Genomic DNA, 21,318 nt, shown 5'->3' on the forward strand with positions numbered 1-21,318 from the left:
GCGGTGCTGTGTGGTGGTTGTGTTGTGAGATGGATGTGTCGTGTGGTTGTGCGGTGCTGTGTGGTGGTTGTGTGTTGCTGTGTGGTGGTTGTGTCGTGTGGTGTGGTGGTTGTGTCGTGTTGTGAGGTGGTTGTGCGTGCTGTGTGGTGGTTGTGTTGTGAGATGGATGTGTCGTGTGGTTGTGCGGTGCTGTGTGGTGGTTGTGTGGCGGTCGTGTGGTGCTGTGTGGTGGTTGTGTTGTGAGATGGATGTGTCGTGTGGTTGTGTAGTGGTTGTGCGGTGCTGTGTGGTGGTTGTGTCGTGTGGTGGTCGTGTTGTGTGGTGGTTGTGTCATGTTGGAAGGTGGTTGTGTTGTGTGGTGGTGTTGTGAGATGGTTGTGTTGTGTGGTTGTGTAGTGGTTGTGCGGTGCTGTGTGGGGTGCTGTGTGGTGGTTGTGCGGTGCTGTGTTGTGTCGTGACGTGGTTGTGTCGTGTGTTGTGGTGTGGTGGTTGTGTCGTGCCGTGTGGTGGTTGTGTTGTGTGCCGTTGTGGAAAATATGATCTGAAAAATCATTATACATAACGAGTAAACAGTATACACAAATGACAATGCCATGTATAGACATGTTGTATCATGTTTTTTTCAGATTGACAGGTCTTGATCCACTATAGAATAGGAGTACAGAGATGAAACGGTGCCGGAAGACCATCACTCATCCACCAGGATCTTATTGTTTGTTGTTTATTCTATGTAGCTTTATTGTGGAATTTACACAAGTAGGTAGTTGGGAAGGTTTTTTGGACCCTTGTTCAAGCCCGGCTTCACAGGGGGGCCAGGGTGCGACTGGCTCAAATCTTCTCTTGACTGAAGAACTTCTTTAGCTTTAGAATTAATAGAATTAATCTATAATAGAATCTAATAGAATTGATCTATATTTAATTTCTACATTATAGTATTTCGTATCTGGATACTGTTAGACATAACTGAAATCTGTTTATTTAGCTTATTAAAGGCAGCTTTACAGAAAGTACATTCCTGAACAAACTGTATATTCTATCCTCTAACCCTAACCCTACCCATCACAGAAAAATGTCTGCATTTTTACATTTTTAAAAAAACATCACTAGTATGATTGATAAGCTGGTTTCCTTATGGGGACCCATAAGGACAAGGATTTCGGATATTGCCATCCTTGTGGGGATATTTTGTCCCCATAACATAGGGTTTACCAGGACCACACATACACATTTAAAAAGACAGATCATCTATTGGGTGATCTAATCTTTTTGTTCTGGTTTACATCCCAGTTATAACTTGGAAATAAGCAGATACTCCAATATAGACCTGATCTCTGAAATAATACATCATATAGGTTATTTATATATTTATATATATATATTTATATATATTTATATATATATTTATATATATTTATATATATTTATATATATATTTATATATATATTTATATATATATTTATATATGTCTTCGGCAGTAGTAAATTACATGCACATGATGTGTATGTGAATGGAGTCCATTCAATCATTCCCAATGCATCAACATAAAACTAAGAACAAAAAAGGCAAACTATGCACACAGTAATGGCTCTAGTGCTCTCAAACCGCACACACAATCTCACACCATATAATTCAAAGCAGAATGCACAAAGCTAGAAGTAGTAGTGCAAGAAAAAGAAAAACAATTATAAAGCCACATTTTCAATTTCCAGTTTTCTAGGAAACCTAAGAACATGGAAGCCGAGTTTCCAGGAACTAGCCTCTGCCAGAGGTCCCCGTGCTCTCTTCTCTTCTCTGCCTGCCTTCTTTCTATTTCTCTCTTCTGCTCTCTCTTCACGCTGCACCAAGCCAGGCAGCTCTCAGAAAAGAGAAAAACATCTATAAAAACAGGAAGGGAAATTTACAGCTCTGAGAAAGCTTCTCTAATGCTTTGGCCAGCGTACTGTTAATCTTGCACGGTGTTAAAAGACCAAAAAAAGTAAATAAATGCTGCTTGCCGACACCAACAGAAAGTGTTCAGTTTATATCCTCTCATTTAAGTGGGGTTTAATCTTGGCCATATTACTTCAAATTCAAACTGCAAAGACTTTTTACATACTCTTTACTCTCTTCAAGGAAGCACAAAAGTGGAACTGCTAGCAGTGTGATCTGTAGCAGGGGATGACAGAGGAATGCAAGAGGGTGTGTGTGTGTGTGTATGTGTATGTGTGTGTTGTACTTGGACAGGCTCCAGGCCTTGTGTCCGTTATGTAAACCTTAACCCCCCAGCTGATTCCACAGGGCAACAAAGGCAGCGAATTTCCTAGAAAGACAGGTCATGTGACCCATGCAGAGCCTAGGCTATTAACAAAGAGTGGTTAGAAAGCCAAAGCATTTAGGGGTTGACCTCTGACCTCGAAAGCCACAACTTGCCCATTCTAGGTGCTGCCGTGATATTCAAACGCATTGACAAACAAACAACTACTCAACTTTCCCATTTTGCTCTTGGTGAGCAGACACCCTGCTATAAACCTAAAACACAATTCCAAGTCTCCATTTGACCCATGACCTCTGACCCTAATCTTCATCCTCATTAACTACAAGCAACTTGAGACTTGCAGCTCTCCACCTACATTATCCCTATCTAAAGAAGAGGAATAAAAGATGACAGACTGACTGAAATTTGCAGAAAAAAAATACTCTCGATTAAAGATTAAAACTAAGAGTACACTTCAGACAGGAATAAATGTTAAGAAAGACTGGAAAGGGAGAAAAGAAAAAAGTCAATGTAAATAGAAAAATGGGAAAATAACAGGCAAGAGAACATGGGGATAAACCGATATAAAAAATTCTGGCCAATAATGATAACCTGACATATATTTATAGGTCATGGCGATAACCGGTAAATGGGCAAATGTTAAAAATTCAGTTCTATTGTATGTGTGTGTGTGTGTGTGTGTGTGTGTGTGTGTGTGTGATAATGTACAGTTTGAAAATTTTATTTTTGTCTTGAGACAACAGTATTATATTATTAGTGTTTTTAAAGATGAACTTTGAATTGTAAAAATAAAATTAAACAATACTGATAAATCACTAATTAATATAAAAATAAATCATCATTATGAAAAATCTCTCATTTCAGTCGACAGTATTATACAGATACCGTATGTGGAGGACCAAATAACTCAGAATTAAATCATTAAACATAATTATTAAAAACATTGTTAATAAAAACATAATCTTTAACCTAATTACAACATTACCATAGACACTAATAAATCTTAAATAAAAAGATAGGATTTTTTTGTGGTTTTATTAGGTTTTAATTAGATATTTAAAAATGTATTTGAATATTAATTCCATTTTTTGTATTTTGGTCCTCCATAGATATATATAGTGAGTGAGTGAGTGAGTGAGTGAATAAACAAATAAATGCTAAAGCAGAATGCTTTAATGCTTCAAGAGAAAAAGAGCAAAAGCACAGTGCAAGCCAAGGTGCCTGGGTTGTGTTTGCTTAAAGTGAATATTTGGCCTGTGTTGCCCCGCTGCTTGGGAAGTTTCGGGCCAGGTGCCTGTGGCTCTGAGAAACCCCCTGCAGAGTTATATACGGCCACAGACAGAGGGCAGCCCGCACCCCTGCCTTCACTGTATACACTGAAGCTCTTCCAGGTTCACAAGCACCAGCCACTTTATAGGCGACCCGGGTGGGGGCAGGGAAGAGGGGGGAGGGTCTGATAAAAAAGGAATAGTTTGTGGAAGGGGTGGGTAGTTTATAAGGTTAAACGAAAGGAATGATATTAGAAAGAGCGAGAAGACAAGGACAGTCAAATAAAGAGAGAGGGCTGACTGTGCAGCCCTGGTATAAATAGCAACAGCCTCCACTTTGCATGTCAGCGTGTCAGCTGTGCGGCACCATGGCAACGCCATGGCGACGAAAGGCATGCGGACATGCCACAGAACCCTTGGGAACCGATGAAGAGATGACTCCCCTTGTGCTGGTTCAGGAGGATTTGTGCATGTGCCTGTGAGCATTCGTGTTTAACGTGCATATTCCGCTTGAAGAGCTATTTGAGCACAGTCAAGAAACACTGACACAGTGCCCTGCTGAACTTCAAAGCTCTGTAGACCATCGTTTCAGAGAGAACACTACAACTAGAGTATACCTGGTAGTTTGGATGGTGGAGGAAGTAGTCTGGGCATCCAGCTAAGGCCATAATCAGAATCGCCGCAATTGATGTGAGCTGTCACAAGCACCTCCAAAACACCAGTGCAGCAGCCTGAGAGAAAGACAGAGAGAATTGATTCATATCGAAAATATCTTGAATAGTTGGGATCAGCACTAAAAACAAAATACAATAACAACCACTTTTGCAATATTTATGTAAAAAGAAAAAACGGTGTTGTGTTCATTAACAGTGCACTGTGTAAATTTTAGCGCCATCTAGTGGTAAGGTTGCGAATTGCAACCGCCCACTGCTCACCCCTCCCTTTCGAAGCACAGAGACAAACATGTCGTCATCTGAGATAGCAGAGAGTAGCTAGCGCTCTGTAGAGCAACATGATGGCGCAATATGATGACTTCACTATAAGGGGACCAGCGGTGTATGTACATAAAAATGACTAATTTGAAGGTAATAAAAACATAACGGTTCATTATGTAAGGTCTTTATACACCAATGAAAACATAGTGATGTATATTATATTGCATTTCTGTCAATAGATCCCTATAAATATTACACACTGCACCTTCAACAAGTTTTTTGTATATTTTAAGCAAATGAATCATTCTAATGTCATGCACTATTTTTTCAATTGTCTTTCTTCTAAGAGTTTGACAGCTTACTTCCCCTTAAGACTGACTATAGCACATGTTAAGAACATTCAAGTCCAAGTTGTAAAGGAAATTTTTATTTACTGGAAACTGAATCAGTGAGCCATTATTGAACAACCCAGTTGAGTGAATGATTTGATGTCAATCATAACACAAAAGTCTCACTTGTCCACCTACTAGAGTAACCACGCAACATGCAGAAAGAGTCACTGGTGAACAATTCAGTGAACTAAGCTGAACAAATCTTTTTGATGAAGACATTCAAAATATTCAAATCACTGAGATGAATCTAAATCAGCGTTTAGGCAGACAAAATGATTGAAGAAATCTGACAGGTCACCATTCTGTAGTTTCACCGGAAGATCAAGTTATGAAATTTTGATTAAGAATTACAAGGTCAAAAAAAGAAGGAGAAAAAAATGATAGCAAAACTCAAGTAGCATGAACTCCACACGTGTGTAAAAGAAGATGATCATGTTATCCAGCATGATCCAAAGAGCTCCATGATCATCTAAATCACATGCAAAGTAAAAAACATGAATAACAATTGCTGTTACTTAAAGCCTGTGACTTGTGCCTGATAATACATTTAATAGAGGCAGCCATATTGCTCCAGAAGGCACCACACACTATGGGTGGAGAGGAGATGAAGCCATTCAGTATAGACATTATTCACAGGAGCGCCATCTTTGATTTTAAACAGGAATGAAAGTGAGGGAGTGAGGGATAGACATACATCTCTTCAGTAGGTTGTACTGTTATTTAATGTGTTTTTGGTTTTCTGCTAATGAAACACAAGAAAAATACACCATATTGCCAAAAAAGTATTGGGACACCACTCTAAATCATTGCATTCAGGTGTTCCAATTACTTCCATGGTCAAAGGTGTGTAAAATCAAACACCTCGGCATGCAGACACTTCTACAAACATTGGTGAAAGAATGAAAGAATTCAAGCGTGGTACTGTGATAGGTTGCCACCTGTGCAAGAAGTCCATTTGTGAAATTTCCTCAATACTAAATATTCTTCGGTCAACTGTTAGTGGTATTATAACAAAGTGGAAGCAATTGGAAACAGCAACTCAGCCACAGAGCGGGGTCAGTGCATGCTGAGGCGCACAGTGCGTATTAGTCGCCAACTTCCTGCAGAGTCAATAGCTACAGACCTCCCAACTTTGTGTGGCCTTCAGATTAGCTCAAGAACCGTGCATAGAGAGCTTCATGGAATGGGTTTGCATGGCCGAGCATCTGCATTCAAGCCTTACATCACCAAGTGCAATGCAAAGCGTCGGATGCAGTGGTGTAAAGCACACCGCTACTGTTCTCTGGAGTGACGAATCACGCTTCTCTGTCAAGCAATCCGATGGATGAGTCTGGGTTTGGCAGTTGCCAGGAGAACGGTACTTGCCTGACTGCACTGTGCCAAGTGTAAAGTTTGGTGGAGGGGGGGGGGGGGTTATTGTGTGAGGTTTTTCAGGGGTTGGGTTTGACCCCTTAGTTCTAGTGAAGGAACTCTTAATGCTTCAGCATACCAAGACATTTTGGACAATTTCATGCTCCCAACTTTGTGGGAACAGATTAGGGATGGCCCCTTCCGGTTCTAACATAACTGTGCCCTAGTGCATAGAGTTTGGTGTGGAGGAACTTGACTGACCTGCACAGAGTCCTGACCTCAACCCGATAGAACACCTTTGAAATGAATTAGAGCGGAGACTGCGAGCCAGGCCAACATCAGTGCCTGACCTGACCTAAACATTGTGAAAAGCCTTCCCAGAAGAGTTGAAGCTGTTATAGCTGCAAAGGGTGGGCCAACTCTATATTAAACCCTACGGCTTAAGAATGGGATCTCATTAAAGATCATGTGCATCTAAAGGCAGGCGTCCCAAAACTTTTGGCAATATAGTGCATCTTTCCAAAAATTCAGTGAAGTAGCAGAAAAAAAAACTCCAGACAACACTAGTGATCAAGAATAGATCAGATAATGGGAGTGCTGTGTGCACTAGACTTCTCAGCGCTGTCAAAGTAAAAGTCCCGTGTCCGTCACATCAGCCGATGCAATAATAAAAAAGAAATGCCAAATATCACCCGGTATATCGGCCATGGCGATATAACAGTTGACCACTATATATTACTATACTAAAGAGGGCATGTGGCAAAACTAAATCTGCTGCTGCTGATAAAGATACGGGCGATTTGTGGCTTTAATACTTTGTCCGTTGTAGCACTTTGACAGCCAGCTTCTTTGACACAGCATGACAGAATCTACTACTTAAAATAGCACTTCACCATTTCAATCTTATCTGAGAGAGCTGGGAGATGGGGACTGTGCTGGAATAGAGCTTAAAAAGTGAGAAAAAATGGATTGGGAAAGAATGAAAGAAAGAAAGAGTGAAATGGTGTTTTGATTTCAATCCCGGAACATATTGATCCAACATGCTTGGAAGCACTTTTTGACAGGGTACTTTAGCATTAAATGAAAGTCCAAACTTAGTAAACCCAAACGTGTGGTGCTGAAAGCTGGACTCAAGGCTCAAGAGCACGAGCACGGCACCAAAACCTCAAATTAACAGCATTGAAAGACCGTTCAGGCCCGCTACGCATCAATGGCCAAGCTCATTATACTGACAGAGAAGAGAAGCGACACACATTCACATACATACACACACAGAGACGCTGGCTGATGATTGAGACCATACTCTTTAAGTTGTCTCTATTAGTAAACAAGTCTAGTTGACCAATCTTGAGGAAGCCCTGACTATTAAACATCTTAAAAACATAATACTCATGGTAGGATGCAAAACAACGGTGGTAGAAAGTGTTTGGCTGTAGCAGTGGGGCATTATAAGGGATGAATTTAGACAAAAAGGTTTTCCAATGCACAGCACACTGCTAATTCTACTGAAAAGAAGCCTTGCATGTGTTTAAAGAGCATGGTACTATCTTTAACTTCTGGACACACTAAACCACAACAGCAATGAAGTCATGTTTAACAGCAAATACTGATGAAACTTGTGAAATCGCCATGGTTGAGGTTTTAAATCCGGTGTAAAATCCAGATGCATGACAAATTGACTTTCATAACTGCCTCAGTGCTTTTTAAGTTCACAAAGGTTCGTTCTCTGCATCATCTGGCGATTGGAAGAATGAAAAGAGACAGAGGCCTAAACTTGATGTTGAAATCCATTGCTAAAAAAGAAAAGAAAAAAAGAGCGACTTTCCAAGTTCAAATGGCTCCAGTTCATTTACTTTCACCTCCCATAGTTCTGAGTGCTGATTGAAAGAGACTCTATTGTTTTGGTTACATAACCCAACCTGTTATTGTCAAGATATCAGACACTATATAAAGCTGCCACATACCGATATGGTCCACCAGTGTTTTGGGTAGCGCTCTGCACAAGAACCAACAAGAACCACTGTGTATAGAGCAAAGCACAACCAGACTCGATAATGAGAAATATACACAGAGCTGTTACGGGGGAATTTCATTATTTAGAGATGGGTGAAATGCTTGATGTGCCACAGTCTTATCGGAGAGGCAAATTAAATGGGTGAATGGATCCCACCACTGCCTCTCATGTCTTGAGGAATGTCAAGGCCTAGATGATCATTCCAAGAGTGTCCCGTCCTCTGCCTCCCTAAAGTATGCACATAAACACAGGTCAAGTGCCTCTCTTTCCTTTATAATAGAGAAGAGTTGCATCATTCTTTCTGCACTGCTCAACAAGACAACCAGTGAGTCTAAAACCTTTCTAAAACTTTCTTTTTGTACAGCAAGAGTCACCCATCACCATCATTGGTTGGGAAATCCTGTAGAGAAAGAATAGGCATAATGAATATTGCCCTTCGCAATGTGAACCAGGTCAAATGGATCCAAAAAAAAGACAAGATAAAGATACCTTAAGCTTCATGCCACAGCAATGTTGGCTATTCTAAATGCAAACAAGTACTGTAATGTATGCAGGGAAATGCCAGGACGCCTCCTCTTTACATCGCAGTCGTACAGGGTTACAGCTGGGCTAATCAATAGGATGGCGTGAAAAGTGGTACACATGTGTAGAATTCGGTGACTTCAATATCCACGTGGATGATAATGCCTCCGGAAAAAAAACATGCAAGTCTCAGTGTATCTGTCCGTTATGTAACGTTCAATGAGTGATAGACCAGGTGGACTCTATTAGACAATAACCGATAAATGACCAATATTTTGTCTAAAATTTTTAAATAAAACACAAAGACTAAAATAAATTGTTTTAAGTGAATTTCACAGCATAATGATATAAGTAACAAGACTAAATGAATATTCACTAAATATTACATTTAACAGTTTATACCTTTAAGGCAGTGTAAGATGACAACAAAGAACTAGGGGTGGGCAACTTGACCAAAATCTTATTTCACAATACTATACATTTTATTTCACAATTACAATATATATCACTTCATTATGGAAGCTTGTGTCCGGCACAGAATAGAACATTTTAAACTATAATTGCAACTTTTTCATCTCACAATTGTGAGTTTACATCCCGCACCAATTTGTGCTTCAGTCGTTCCTCAGCGGTTCTTCAGAGGTTCTTCACCGGTTCTTTGACTAAGGTGCTATATAGCACCTCCGAAGAACCGCTGAAGAACCACTGAAGCAACAAATTTGGTGCTATATAACACTAAAAAAGGTTCCCCTATGATTACGAGCCAAAAACCATTTTTGGTGCCATATAGAATCTTTTTTTTTTTTTTTTAGAGTGTAGGCTGAAATATCGAGTTCAATTATCATAATTTAATTACAGATACTTTATTTTCATTTTTGACTAATATCTATTTATCTATGTATTTAATATCTTAATATCTGTTTCAGTGTTTCAGAAAACAATTCATTTCGAAATATCACTAATTTCTGAAGACTACCGCCATATCCAAGTAAAAATACCTAAACAAATTATTCTAGTCTGACTGACAGAAATTCCTTGAATCTTCCAAGTGTCTCTCACTCCACCCAAAACCTTGAAGGAATGTTGCCTGAAGACGAGGCCCATTTTCTTAGACATCAAGCTATGTTGGTTATTGGCCGATATATGGTGTTTTTTAATCCATTATTATCCAATACAAAATATATATTGTTGGATACTGGATATTTAATTGTTTTCTACATTTATAATAATAATCCTGCCTAATTAGGGTGATTCGGGTCAAAGGTCAACATGAATTTCTAAAAAAAAAAAATAAGTTAAACAAAGAAGGTTAAGCTTTGGCTGTGAACAGGAAAATGTTAGAGCAGTGCGTTGTGTTGTATTGGATTGCGTGGAAGATCTTCAGGCTTTGGAAGCCAGCAGTGGTACGGTGGGGAGATCAAAAGAGCTACTGCCCTGTGACGGACTGACGGTCCATCGGAGGCAGCTGGGTATGTGTGTGTTTCAAGACTCCAAAATCAGGTCAGAATCTTTCTAACATGGACCACCCGTGTGACCACACACAAACAAAAGAGCTGGCGAGAAAAAGAAACATCAGACTGGAGACAGACTGAAGCGCAACGCAAACCGACACGAGTTCCCACTAACTCACCATGCGAGCCAGCGGAGTATGATGGGTTGGATGAGTTGGATGGGTTGGATGACAGTCCATGTGTAGTTTTAGTGCACTCTTGCTCAAAATAAACCAGCTTTGGATTGACCGAAACCACTTTTGTATAGACTTCAGCAACTCGGACCAAAACAAACACAATGGGTCTGGATCAGTCATCAACGGTTAAATTAAGAGCACATGTAACACTACTCTCCCTTTCAAAACCTTTGCACTTTTGCTTATTCTCTCTTTCCCCCTCAAGACTCTACGTGGCCAATGCTAATAATAGTGCATAAACTACTCTTCCACATTTTTCTCTCTCAATCTCTCTTTTTTTTAGCAAGCTAACTCGTTTCACAGGACTGAGAGTACATGCTGATTTGTTTATTTTTAGGATGAAATTGAACACTTACGTTTGGTGCTAAAGATTGAGGGAACGTGGCCAAATAAAGTAGGATGATGGGAGACAACAGCAGAGAGACAAGAGGATAAAGAGAGATATATAAAGTACACTGCTATCCCTTTATCCACTAAATTTTTCATGAAAATGTCTGGTCGTTTTGTTGCCGCAAACCATTGGCAGTGTAATTAACCTTCATATTAAGATACTGTACACCTCAAACACCCAACTACACAACTCATTTTATGACTATACATATACTATACTAACATGTCACCTTGGCTTCAAGATAAGACTGGTGCCCAAAAATACAGGGACAAGTGAAGTAAGGTACAATCTGTGCAATCTGAACAAGAATATGTTGACGTGCTTGATGTTATCAAGAGTCTCCTTATTCTTTCTCACCTCCCTTAGTGAGCACTAGATATCTGAATTAGTGAACCGAAATGACATGAAAATGAACTCTCTAGCCCTGGAGGCGGCAATTTAGAGTTGTCATCTTGCTTCATTTCTTTCTGCAGAATCTCTGCCAAATAAAACCCACACATTTCTAGTTGAGGTGTGTGAGAGAGGGAGAATGACAAACTCATATATGTGTGCCTGAACATGCCTTTTAAAGTCCAACCCCTGCACTCAGCCAGTCTATTGTTAGAGAACCACCGAACAACTTCCCTTCCTTCATTGACAAAGGAAAAAAAGATACACCTCCTTTGTGTTAGCGTATGCGAGAGAGAAAGAGAGAGTTCTCGCACATGAATATTACATACATTTTCTGGACAGTTTTTTTGGGCAATTTCTTGAAATGAAAAACATTTGCACAATCCCATAATGTAAGATTATGTTGAAGTTGATAGTCTAAAAGCACATTGTAGGACAATATCAAGCATGAGACTCCACCCATATGAGATCATTAGAACCGTTATCTTAAAACCAAATATAAAAGTGAGAAACGCCAAATATGCATTTTCTGCATCAAAATTCAGAATGGGAATCATAGGCCTTTCCAAAAAAAAAGGCAGATTTCAACTTAAATCAAATCCAAAATAAAAGTAATACAATTCATTCAAAAGGTGTGCTACATAGACTTTTTACAGATGGCATTTTGCATTCCAATGTATACATTAAATATTAAAAAAAACTAAAACGTGTTAACATTCATTCATTATAAACTAGCCTTACAAGCCACAATATGTAAATTTTCGCCGCTAGAGATCACTCATTCAAAACAAAGATGGCGCCTGGATTTCGCGGAGCTCTTATTATGCCGCAGACGCCGCTTCTTCCGGTCGTGCTTGCACAGCGCTGTTTTATCATATTATATTTGAGTGTGTTGAAAGTTATGTTATAATGCTTCTCTGTGCATACGCTCGGTGGCTACTATAAGACACTTGCACACTGCAGTACGCTAGATCGATATTAGGCATGGTAAAACATGGTACTCATGATAAACCATGACAACGAGATTTAAACAATAAGACTAACTGTGTTGAGCTATATAACAATGATTTGTTTTGTCAAAGAATGTATCCAAACACTCACCTGTAGTAAAACACATAATATAGAGGGTAACACGGGTATGCACGGACACGGTCCTGGTTAAAATAGCTTTTTTCTCTGGATTTAACATTTTTGGAAACATTTGGGATAATGTGAGTAGTGAGTACACGAGTCAACAAAATATATAACTAATGGTTTTAGGATATTTTAATCCAAAAATCTTACATATTGTGCCTTTAACTAGAAGTTGTCAAATGAACAACTAACAGTTAGTCAGTAATTAACACTCTCACACGTGCCAGCCATAAAAAAAAGTAACTTTTGTTGCTTCTTTTCAAACATGACGAAAGTAACAACTGTTCAGTAATGTTATTAGGATTCATTCAATAACCACTCCAATGATTCACAACAAGTAGTTTTGAAGCAAAGCCCGGCTCATAAGGAGTCATTCGCTCTGGAAGCGGACTACACCAGTGGCGCTCTGATGCTGATTCGCTACAAAAGAACTGGCTCATGAGAGTCATTCGTTCGTGATTATGAGGGATGGGCAACTCCGGTCCTATAATCAAGCTAATGTCTTTAGGATTACTAGAAAGCTACAGGCAAGATGAGTTTGTATCATTGTTTGAGCTAAACTCTGCAGGACAGTGCAGGACCGAAGTTGCCCAGTCGTGCAGAATGTTTTTGATGCACTAAAAAGAAGCGGCTTAACAGGAGTCATTCATTTTGGCGAGTTGGACTACATTGGTCGCGTTGTATGTTTTTAATTCACTAAAAAGAAAGTCATTCGGACTGGCGTTTCGCGATGTTTACCCAGTAGCGGTGCTTTGCGCGTTAAAAACTGTCAGTAGTTCAGCGCGGTATCCGCTTCGGCACGTCCGATAACCGTTAACAAAACATGAAACTCACACCATCACAATCATTCGGTTAAAACAGATCCGGTTCTCAATTCCCAACACTAAAGAAAAGATAACTTCACAGTAAGACATGAAGTGAATCTATAAATACGATCTAAAAATACATCGACTCTTGAGGTTGTTTGTAAACACGCCTGCGCAAAGTTTACCGGTTTATTGGCAGCAGACCTGACTCTATTCGAGACCGTTTCGCTCATAAAGCCTATATCTGTGAAAGTTTACTTAAGTCGACCCTATTGTAAAAATATAAGCTAGTCCACTCATTTGTTGACGGGCATGTTTTAATTGTAAATTACATACTAAAACTTTATAAATGCATGTTCCTAAACTATATCCCCCAAAACTCTAGATATACCATGCCATATGCTCTCAACACAGCCCCCCATCCATCCAAACAGTCTGGCATACTCACCTCCAAACTGGTAATCTTCACGGGAAAAGAACGGAGAAGTTGAATTAAAAGGGAGAGTGTTTAACTGGATTGTTTTCTGTACACGTTGGAATGACAAACTGTGCACAGGGTTAAACGTTTTCCTTGTGATCCCGCATGTTGTACGAGGTTAGAGCCGCGTCCGCACAAGTTGTGCTCAGCTGACTGCTTCAAACACACGAGGGTGACGAACTCTTCCAGCCACGCCCCCTCTAAGCACAAGGCACACCTCTTATGTTACAAACCGCCTAGTTTAACCCATTGTTCTAAAATTCAGGGGTAGACCATTAGGATGTTCTATGAGTGGTTGTTTAATCTGTGCTAGGATTAGCAGAAAGCACATCATGAGTTTGAGCTCACATCTTCTAAATAAGAAATAACAATGAGCTAACTATCAGGAAGAATTAAAACCTTCCAGTACAAGGTAAAAACATATCTTATGGAAGCCATCATGAAATCAAAATGGAAAATTTTTAGCCTATATTTGATGTAATATTATTAAACAATATTTTTGAGTTTATCTTTTTTTATTATTATTCATACCATCATAATGTTTAATCAAAATAGCTTATCCCTCTTGTAAGGACATCCCTGTTGAAAACAAAACAGCTAAAACCAGCCTAGGCTGGTTGGCTGGTCTTAGCTGGTTTAAGAGGGTTTAAAGGAGGGTCACCCAAAAATGAAAATTACCCCATGATTTACTCACCCTCAAGCCATCCTAGGTGTATATGACATTACTCTTTCAGTTATACAAAAACAATATCCTGGCTAATCCAAGCATTATAAATGGCAATAAATGTGTGCCCAAAATTTAAAGCCCAAAAAAGTGCATCCATTATAAAAGTAATCCACACGGCTCCAGGGGGTTTATAAAGTCCTTCTGAAGCGAAGCGATGCGTTTTTGTAAGAAAATTATACATATTTTACACATCGTTATAAAGTAAAATTTCTAGCTTCCGCCAGACCGCCTTCCGTATTCAACTTATGAAAAAAGCATAACTGATGCAGCGTATGATGTCGTACGTATCGTAAGCGTTTTGAACTGCAAGCGTTTTGAACACGTGCTTCATAAGTTGAATACGGAAGATGGTCTGGCGGAAGCTAGATATTTAACTTTATAACTTTTAAATATCTAAATATTTTAATATAACTCTGATTGTATTCATCTGAAAGAAGAATGTCATATACACCTAGAATGGCTTGAGGGTTCGTAAATCATGGGGTAATTTTAATTCTCGGGTGAACTATCCCTTTAAGCTAGTCTCCCACACAAGCTTAGCTGGTCAAGCTGGTCTTCCGGTTTTAGCTGGTCTCCCAGTTTGACCAGCTAAGACCAGCATCGTCAGCAAAAAAAAGTGTCCAAAACCCCTCTAAAACTAGCCAACCAGCTTATGCTGATTTTGGCAGGGTTTTTTTCAGCAGGGATCTCTTCTCTGATGTTTAGCAGCATGAGGGTGGGACAACCTGTCACTCAAATGAGTAATAGCAAATGACAAGGATCCAATCAATTTCCAATAGAAAAATAAGTCCCAAAAATCAAGTCCCACCCTACATTTTGTCTTGTAGAGAAGCCATTTCACTTAGATAAGTGAAACTTTATGACTGAATTCACCCTATACGTCACAATAGGGAAGAAAATACTGCAACTTCCATTTCAGGCTAACTTTAAGGTTCACACCAAGAGCGGTAAAATTATTAAAATAACTACTGTTACGTCTATTATGTTTATTCTAAGCGTACACTGGTTGTCATCTGCTGCTTTAAATACTTAAGTTCTTTAAAATCAGATGGATTCTGATTGGCTGTTATTGTTCTTATTGTTGATCAACAGGAATCATCACTGCATTTGAAATCGCATGCTGTCTGATTAGGTACTCAGGTTATTTGAATTTACTTGATGACCACTAAAAAATTGCCCTATTTAGTATGAATTTGTAGCCTGACAAGCCAGTCTGGGAACACACCATTGGCAGGGCTCAATCCAAGGGGTGGGATAAATGGTTGTCTTTCAAATTCCCTCTGCACGCAATAGGGTAGCGCTACAACCAACTAGAGCAACAAAGAAGGTGAAGCGGAGCTAGTTGATAGATTAAACTTTCGTATTCGGTCGGCAAAACTCAGAACACATCTTCCTTTCTTAAGAATGACTTCAGTGCCGTTCTTTGTTCTTTTCTCAAAGAAAAGCTTAACTCCAAGTCTTCCAGAGTCACGGCCAAAACCGTTTCGAAAGACCGCTGTTCGCCAGCTTCTTTGTTTACAAGAAGCATGCGGAACCGCCGCAACTCTGTCGTCATTATGTTAAGCCCACCCACCGACTCTATACACAATGTGATTGGCCTGACCAGAGTTTGGTTTTTCCCACTCGCAAGCAAACGGAGAGTTGCTAGACGACCCTGGTTGCAAATTAGATTTGCTGCTGCTATGGGTGTGTCTAGATTTCTAGGCTAATGAATATGGGCATTATGAACTAAAGTCTGGCATACTACATCCACCATGTTGTTACTATCACATGCCAGCATCACATCCATTGCTTCACTTCCATTCATATAGCTGCGGAATATTGGAACCAGATACTAGCGTACTACTCTTACTACTTTTACCATATCTTTCTATGGCAGAAAAAGTAAGAGTAGTATACTATGCAGTTCCGAATTCAGCATATGTACTCAGACATACTACTGTTTTTCCGCATACTATATAGTAGGGAAGTGTTCGATTTCAGACGCAGTGTATATTGTTCCTCTGTGTGGTTTTGTTTGGCTATAGTTGTGGTGTGGACTTCCCCATATGAGAACGATTATTAAAACTTTATAGCTATAGTTATAATCCTTGGCGTGTACAAGCCTTTACTCATAAATGTTTCAGTGATGTTCAGTTCCATTAACGTTTTTTTTTTTTGCAAATGCATTCTTTAGCATACTAAAATACTCTGACAGACAGTGGCATTTTTACACAGTGGTGGTGCACTACCCCTACTAAATTTACCGCATAACCAATCAAGTACGATTCTCAAACTCTTATTGTTTTTTTCGAACAAATCAAAAACATATAACGATACCAGAATAGTCAGATTCTTGTACAAATTAATGACTCTTACGTAAATAAAATAATGAAATATGTTACCACATTTTCTGTTTGTTTATATTTATTTAACACAACCTTCTTCCCAGCCAATAATCTTGCGGGTGAACAACAGCACTGTACACAGAACACATGCAGTGTATAAATTATATGCCTTCATTCTCCTCTCTTTGAACTGAAATTCCCATCAGTATTATAGCACATGACACTAAATCTTATGATTTATGATATTGCTTGGTAATCAGGTTACATCTTCTAAACATCTGCCATCTCTCTGAATTTGCTACACAATACAGAATCCATCTGAGGTGTTCATCGCTTCCAGAAGCTGAAGCATCCCACATTGGAGACTGCGAAAGCAGTTTCAGGAGCATTGGACACTGCGTTGACAGGATCAGGGCGAGAGGGTTTGCTTGGATTACACAGCCATCTCATGAAACGTGGCCTTCAGCCAAACCTGGCGGGACACGCCTCTGGAATTCCTGGAGAAGCGGTTATAAGATGCTCCTATGGGACTGATACTCAACACTGGGATTACACAATTCAGATGGAGGCAGCATCTCAACTGCCTGTTGAAGCCTCATATAGGCAAGGTATTTAAAAAAAGATTTTTGGCCACTGACATCAGTCTTACAATCTTCTTGAGTGACAGAGTCAAGATGGGCGGCTCAATCTTGAAATATTGGCTGCGTCCGAAAACCTAGGCAGCGGATTCATTGCCTCGCTGCCTTATCAGACAATGACTTGTAAGGCAGCATTTGTGCAATGCACCTCATGAAACTAATTTCGGACAGACTACTGAGGCAGCGTAACAGTTTAATGATCTACAGCAAAATAGAGAGCTTTGGTGAGAACTAAACAAATACTGAATTACTACATCAGAAGTGGAAAATGTTGGTAAAAAAAACCCTGCATTTACACACAAACTGATCAGCAAACGCAACTTTCGGACGCCATCTTTTTTTTCCAGCTCAGCTGTCAGAATGGAATGCACAGGATTGTGGGATATCAAAGGCAGCGAAGGATACATATGTTGCCTTTCAAAACTCGATCAGATGAAGGCATCTCAGGAGACAGGAAGTGAAGCTAACATTAGATTTGGATGGGCCTTGATGCCTCCCGACCAAGGGGGTAGCCCAGCGCCCGGAAAGCGTACCACCCATAGGCGCAGCCATTGCTAACCAAGCCATCACCTGTTGTTAGCATCCCATTGACTCCCATTCATTTTGGCCTCACTTTGACAGTGAATATCTTTACATCTGAGGCGTTTAAAGACTCCATTCGTCCATTGTTTATTTCTAAACAAACACGACAATGTATAAAAGGCTCCATTACCTTGTATCTTACACTATCGCCCCGTTGAAGCTGTTTTTGTAAAATATAGGCTAACGATTGCGTCATAACCACGCGACTGTGTTGCGCTGTTGAGCAAATTACCGTATAGACCCGAGGAGAAGCTCGTAGGCAATCTTTTACTGTCTATGAGGCAATCGGGGGGACATGGAGGCATAAACGCAGATAGAGATGTTGCAGATCCTGCTTCATTCATCAAAAGTTGCTCCTGCTCACTCTCTCTGTCTCTGCAAGATTCGGTGATTCAGATTTTACGTTGCACAACTACTAGAAGACTTGCCACTGTCGGACAGGCTAATCACGTCACATCTACGTCGTCAAGCTCAGTCTGAGGCTGCGCAGAACGCTCAGCCATCAGGAAGTGAGTGCTCCTATCCTGACTTCAATTCTCCCCGTTGAAGTCTATGGAGTCGCTCTGTCCATTTCTTTTACTGTCTATGCTCCCGACATTGAAATGTGTCCTCCGAAGGCAGCATTTTCCAGGTTTCAGACACAGCCATACACTCACCAGCCATTTTATTAGGTACAACTGTTCAACTGTTAGTTAATGCAACTATCTAATCAACCAATCACATGGCAGCAACTCAACACATTTAGGGTACGTTTACACAACATCGTTTTACAGTGAAAACTTTTTACAACAGCTTTTTCTGGGCCTGAAAACACAAGCTTTACAAAAGTGCCTTTACCGTCTCCTCGTAAAAAACTAATTTGTGAAAACGGTGACGTCATGCACATGCATATTACATGTTCACGCGTGCGTATTACGTGTTCACAGGGTGTTCCTTGACAAAGTGACATTGCCAACTACTGACCTGGCATGCATAACACAGCATTTTTAGTAATTTTCACAGATCCGTGTGAATGGAGATCATTTTGACAATGTTGCCATTTATTTTTAGTGCATCGTTGTCATGTAAACATAGGCCTACCCTTCATGAAGACATGGTCAAGATGATCTCCTGAAGTTCAATATGTTTGCCCCCCACAACAAAAACTACAGAGCTTTGATTATAAAACTAAGCATTTAAATATCATCTTAATAAGAGATACAGAGTGACAACTACTTACTGTATATATGCATTTAATCTAAATACCATTATAAAAATCTCACTGATTTACATTACAATCTATCAGAATTTCATATTACTTATTGGACACATAAATAACGGCTGTTCCATATTCTCACTATAGGTGCCATAAAATCCTGAAGTATAAACTGATCAGCCACAACATTAAAACCACCTGTCTAATATTTTGTAGGTCCCCATGGTGCCATTGTGCCAAAACAGCATGGAGACCTCCACAAGACCTCTGAAAGCATCCTGTGGTATCTGGCACCAAGACATTAGCAGAAGATCCTTTAAGTCCTCCAAATTGCGAGGTGGGGCCAATTGAATTTGTTGGTCCGGCAGAACATTGCCCAGAGCATAACACTGCCCCCGCAGGCTTGTTCTCTTTGCATCCTGTTGTCATGTCTTCCCCAGGAAAATGGCACACACCTGATCTCAAAAAGGTGATTCATCTAACCAGGTAACCCTCTTTCTCTGCTCCTTGGTCCTGTTCTTATGCTCACATGCCCATTGTAGGTGCATTCAAAGTGTTGACAGGGACCATTATGCTGCTATGCAGCCAAATACGATGCACTGTGTGTTCTCACACCTTTCTATCATGGGCGGTATTACGTTTTTCAAACTTTTGAGCTACAGTGGCTCTTCTGTGTGATCGGAACAGACGGTCTAGCATTCTCTTGGGCAACCATGACCCTGATGCCAGATCAATGGTTGTCCTTTCTTGAGCCACTTTTGTTAGTGTGACGAGCAGGATGAGCGAGAGCTGTGAGAGAGCGACGCGAGGCCGGTGAGTGATTGATGATGACTGATGAGCGCCAGCTGTGCGTCACACCGGTCTCGGATCTCTCACGAAGGAGCTCGGAGGAGCAACGAGAGAGGACCAGGCCTGGATTTTACGTTGTTTTGTTTAAATTCTGTTATGTGTGTGTGTGTGTGCGGCAGTCGTCCGTGAGGGGCTGCCGCTTTGACTTTTATTTTGTTTATTATTTATTAAAGTCTGTTAAACGTTCGCCCGGTTCCCGCCTCCTTCTTCCCATAACAACGAACTGTATTACAGTAAGGTACTGTGGAACACCTCAAGACTTGCATGTCAACATCAACATCAGTTGAGGGCTGCAACTTCACTTTTAAATGAATATATCCTGGCCGGACTACTGTTGTCAGTGATATAAGTATTTGAAATTAACATGATTTCTTAATGTCTAGTGACATATCAGGACGATTTTATGATTAATTGAAATACATTTCTTACATACAGTTCCTTTAACTTGCAGATTTTAACTTGCCTCAACACACTTGCCTGGAAGTTTCTAGTATGCCCAAAGCAACCTTAGCCGAGAAAAGGGAAGGAGACGAGAGGCGTTTTTTTAATGGATATCAATGGAGAGGCTTCAATATGCTGAATAAACCGTTTTTGTGAGGAAATCGCTTATCATTGATAAATTGACAGCCCATTGGCTAATTTTTAACATGTTTGCTCTTAAACATAAATTCTGGATTGATCTATTTTTAGAGTTAACACCGAAAAAATATGCTTTTTAACAAGATGTCACAGACAATTGCACAACAGGTATGATTCAGTTTACGGGTGTGATTTACTTCTCATTCATTTATATGCTATCCGCAAACTGTGACTGACTGTCGCTCAACCCCTGAACGAAACTCAATGACGTCAAGGCTGTAATTGGCCTGTGATTGGTTATCAAGGCACACGTGATTCAAGTTAGCCGCTACGCTTTCTCCAATGGTAGAGTCATGGACCCTCATATCTCCCAATAATAAGACCATCTCTGCCTGGTATGCCTAGTAAGACCTTGATTTAATTGGGGTTAGAGCTAAACTCTGCTGGACAGTGGCCCTAAGATTGGACACCCCTGGTCTAAAGGTTCAATACACTGTTCCATTTTAAAGGAAAACGGGATTTTTCTGACCATCATTTAATTTGCCAGGCTTTAATAAATAGGGTTAATAAATGGAACACACAAAAATGTCTGATGTTAGGCCTATGTTAAAAATGTCTTTAAATGCTATAATGGCTATATCCATTTTATCCTTGGAAATTACGGAAAAAAACGATTTAATAGTGGTATCGATATAAGAAATAACTGGCCTTGATATTGGGTTGAAAATAAAATGTGGTTTCACATTTTAAAGTGTCATTGAAGGTTCTCTGAATTGAAATTTCCCACTGAAAATCTCTA

At 39.9% G+C, this 21,318-nt stretch overlaps 1 protein-coding gene across 3 annotated transcripts in view; it reads right to left on the bottom strand.

Moving 5' to 3' along the window:
• Positions 1-13,815, bottom strand: part of grb10a (growth factor receptor-bound protein 10a) — a 72,237-nt gene extending 58,422 nt beyond the window's left edge. For 2 of the 3 annotated variants that reach the window (XM_079828704.1, XM_079828705.1), the window contains exons 1-2: positions 13,593-13,815; positions 4,141-4,254 (exon numbers count right to left, since the gene is read on the bottom strand). In XM_079828704.1, coding sequence (XP_079684830.1) covers positions 4,141-4,191 — 51 coding nt within the window. In that variant the 5' untranslated portion in view covers positions 4,192-4,254; positions 13,593-13,815. The remainder of the gene's footprint in view (positions 1-4,140; positions 4,255-13,592) is intronic. The other variant, XM_079828706.1, reaches the window with a different exon arrangement.
• Positions 13,816-21,318: the final 7,503 nt, after the last annotated feature.

This window comes from Gobio gobio (genome assembly GCF_949357685.1).
Source record: "Gobio gobio genome assembly, chromosome: 11".
In the NCBI taxonomy this organism is placed as follows: Eukaryota; Metazoa; Chordata; class Actinopteri; order Cypriniformes; family Gobionidae; genus Gobio; species Gobio gobio.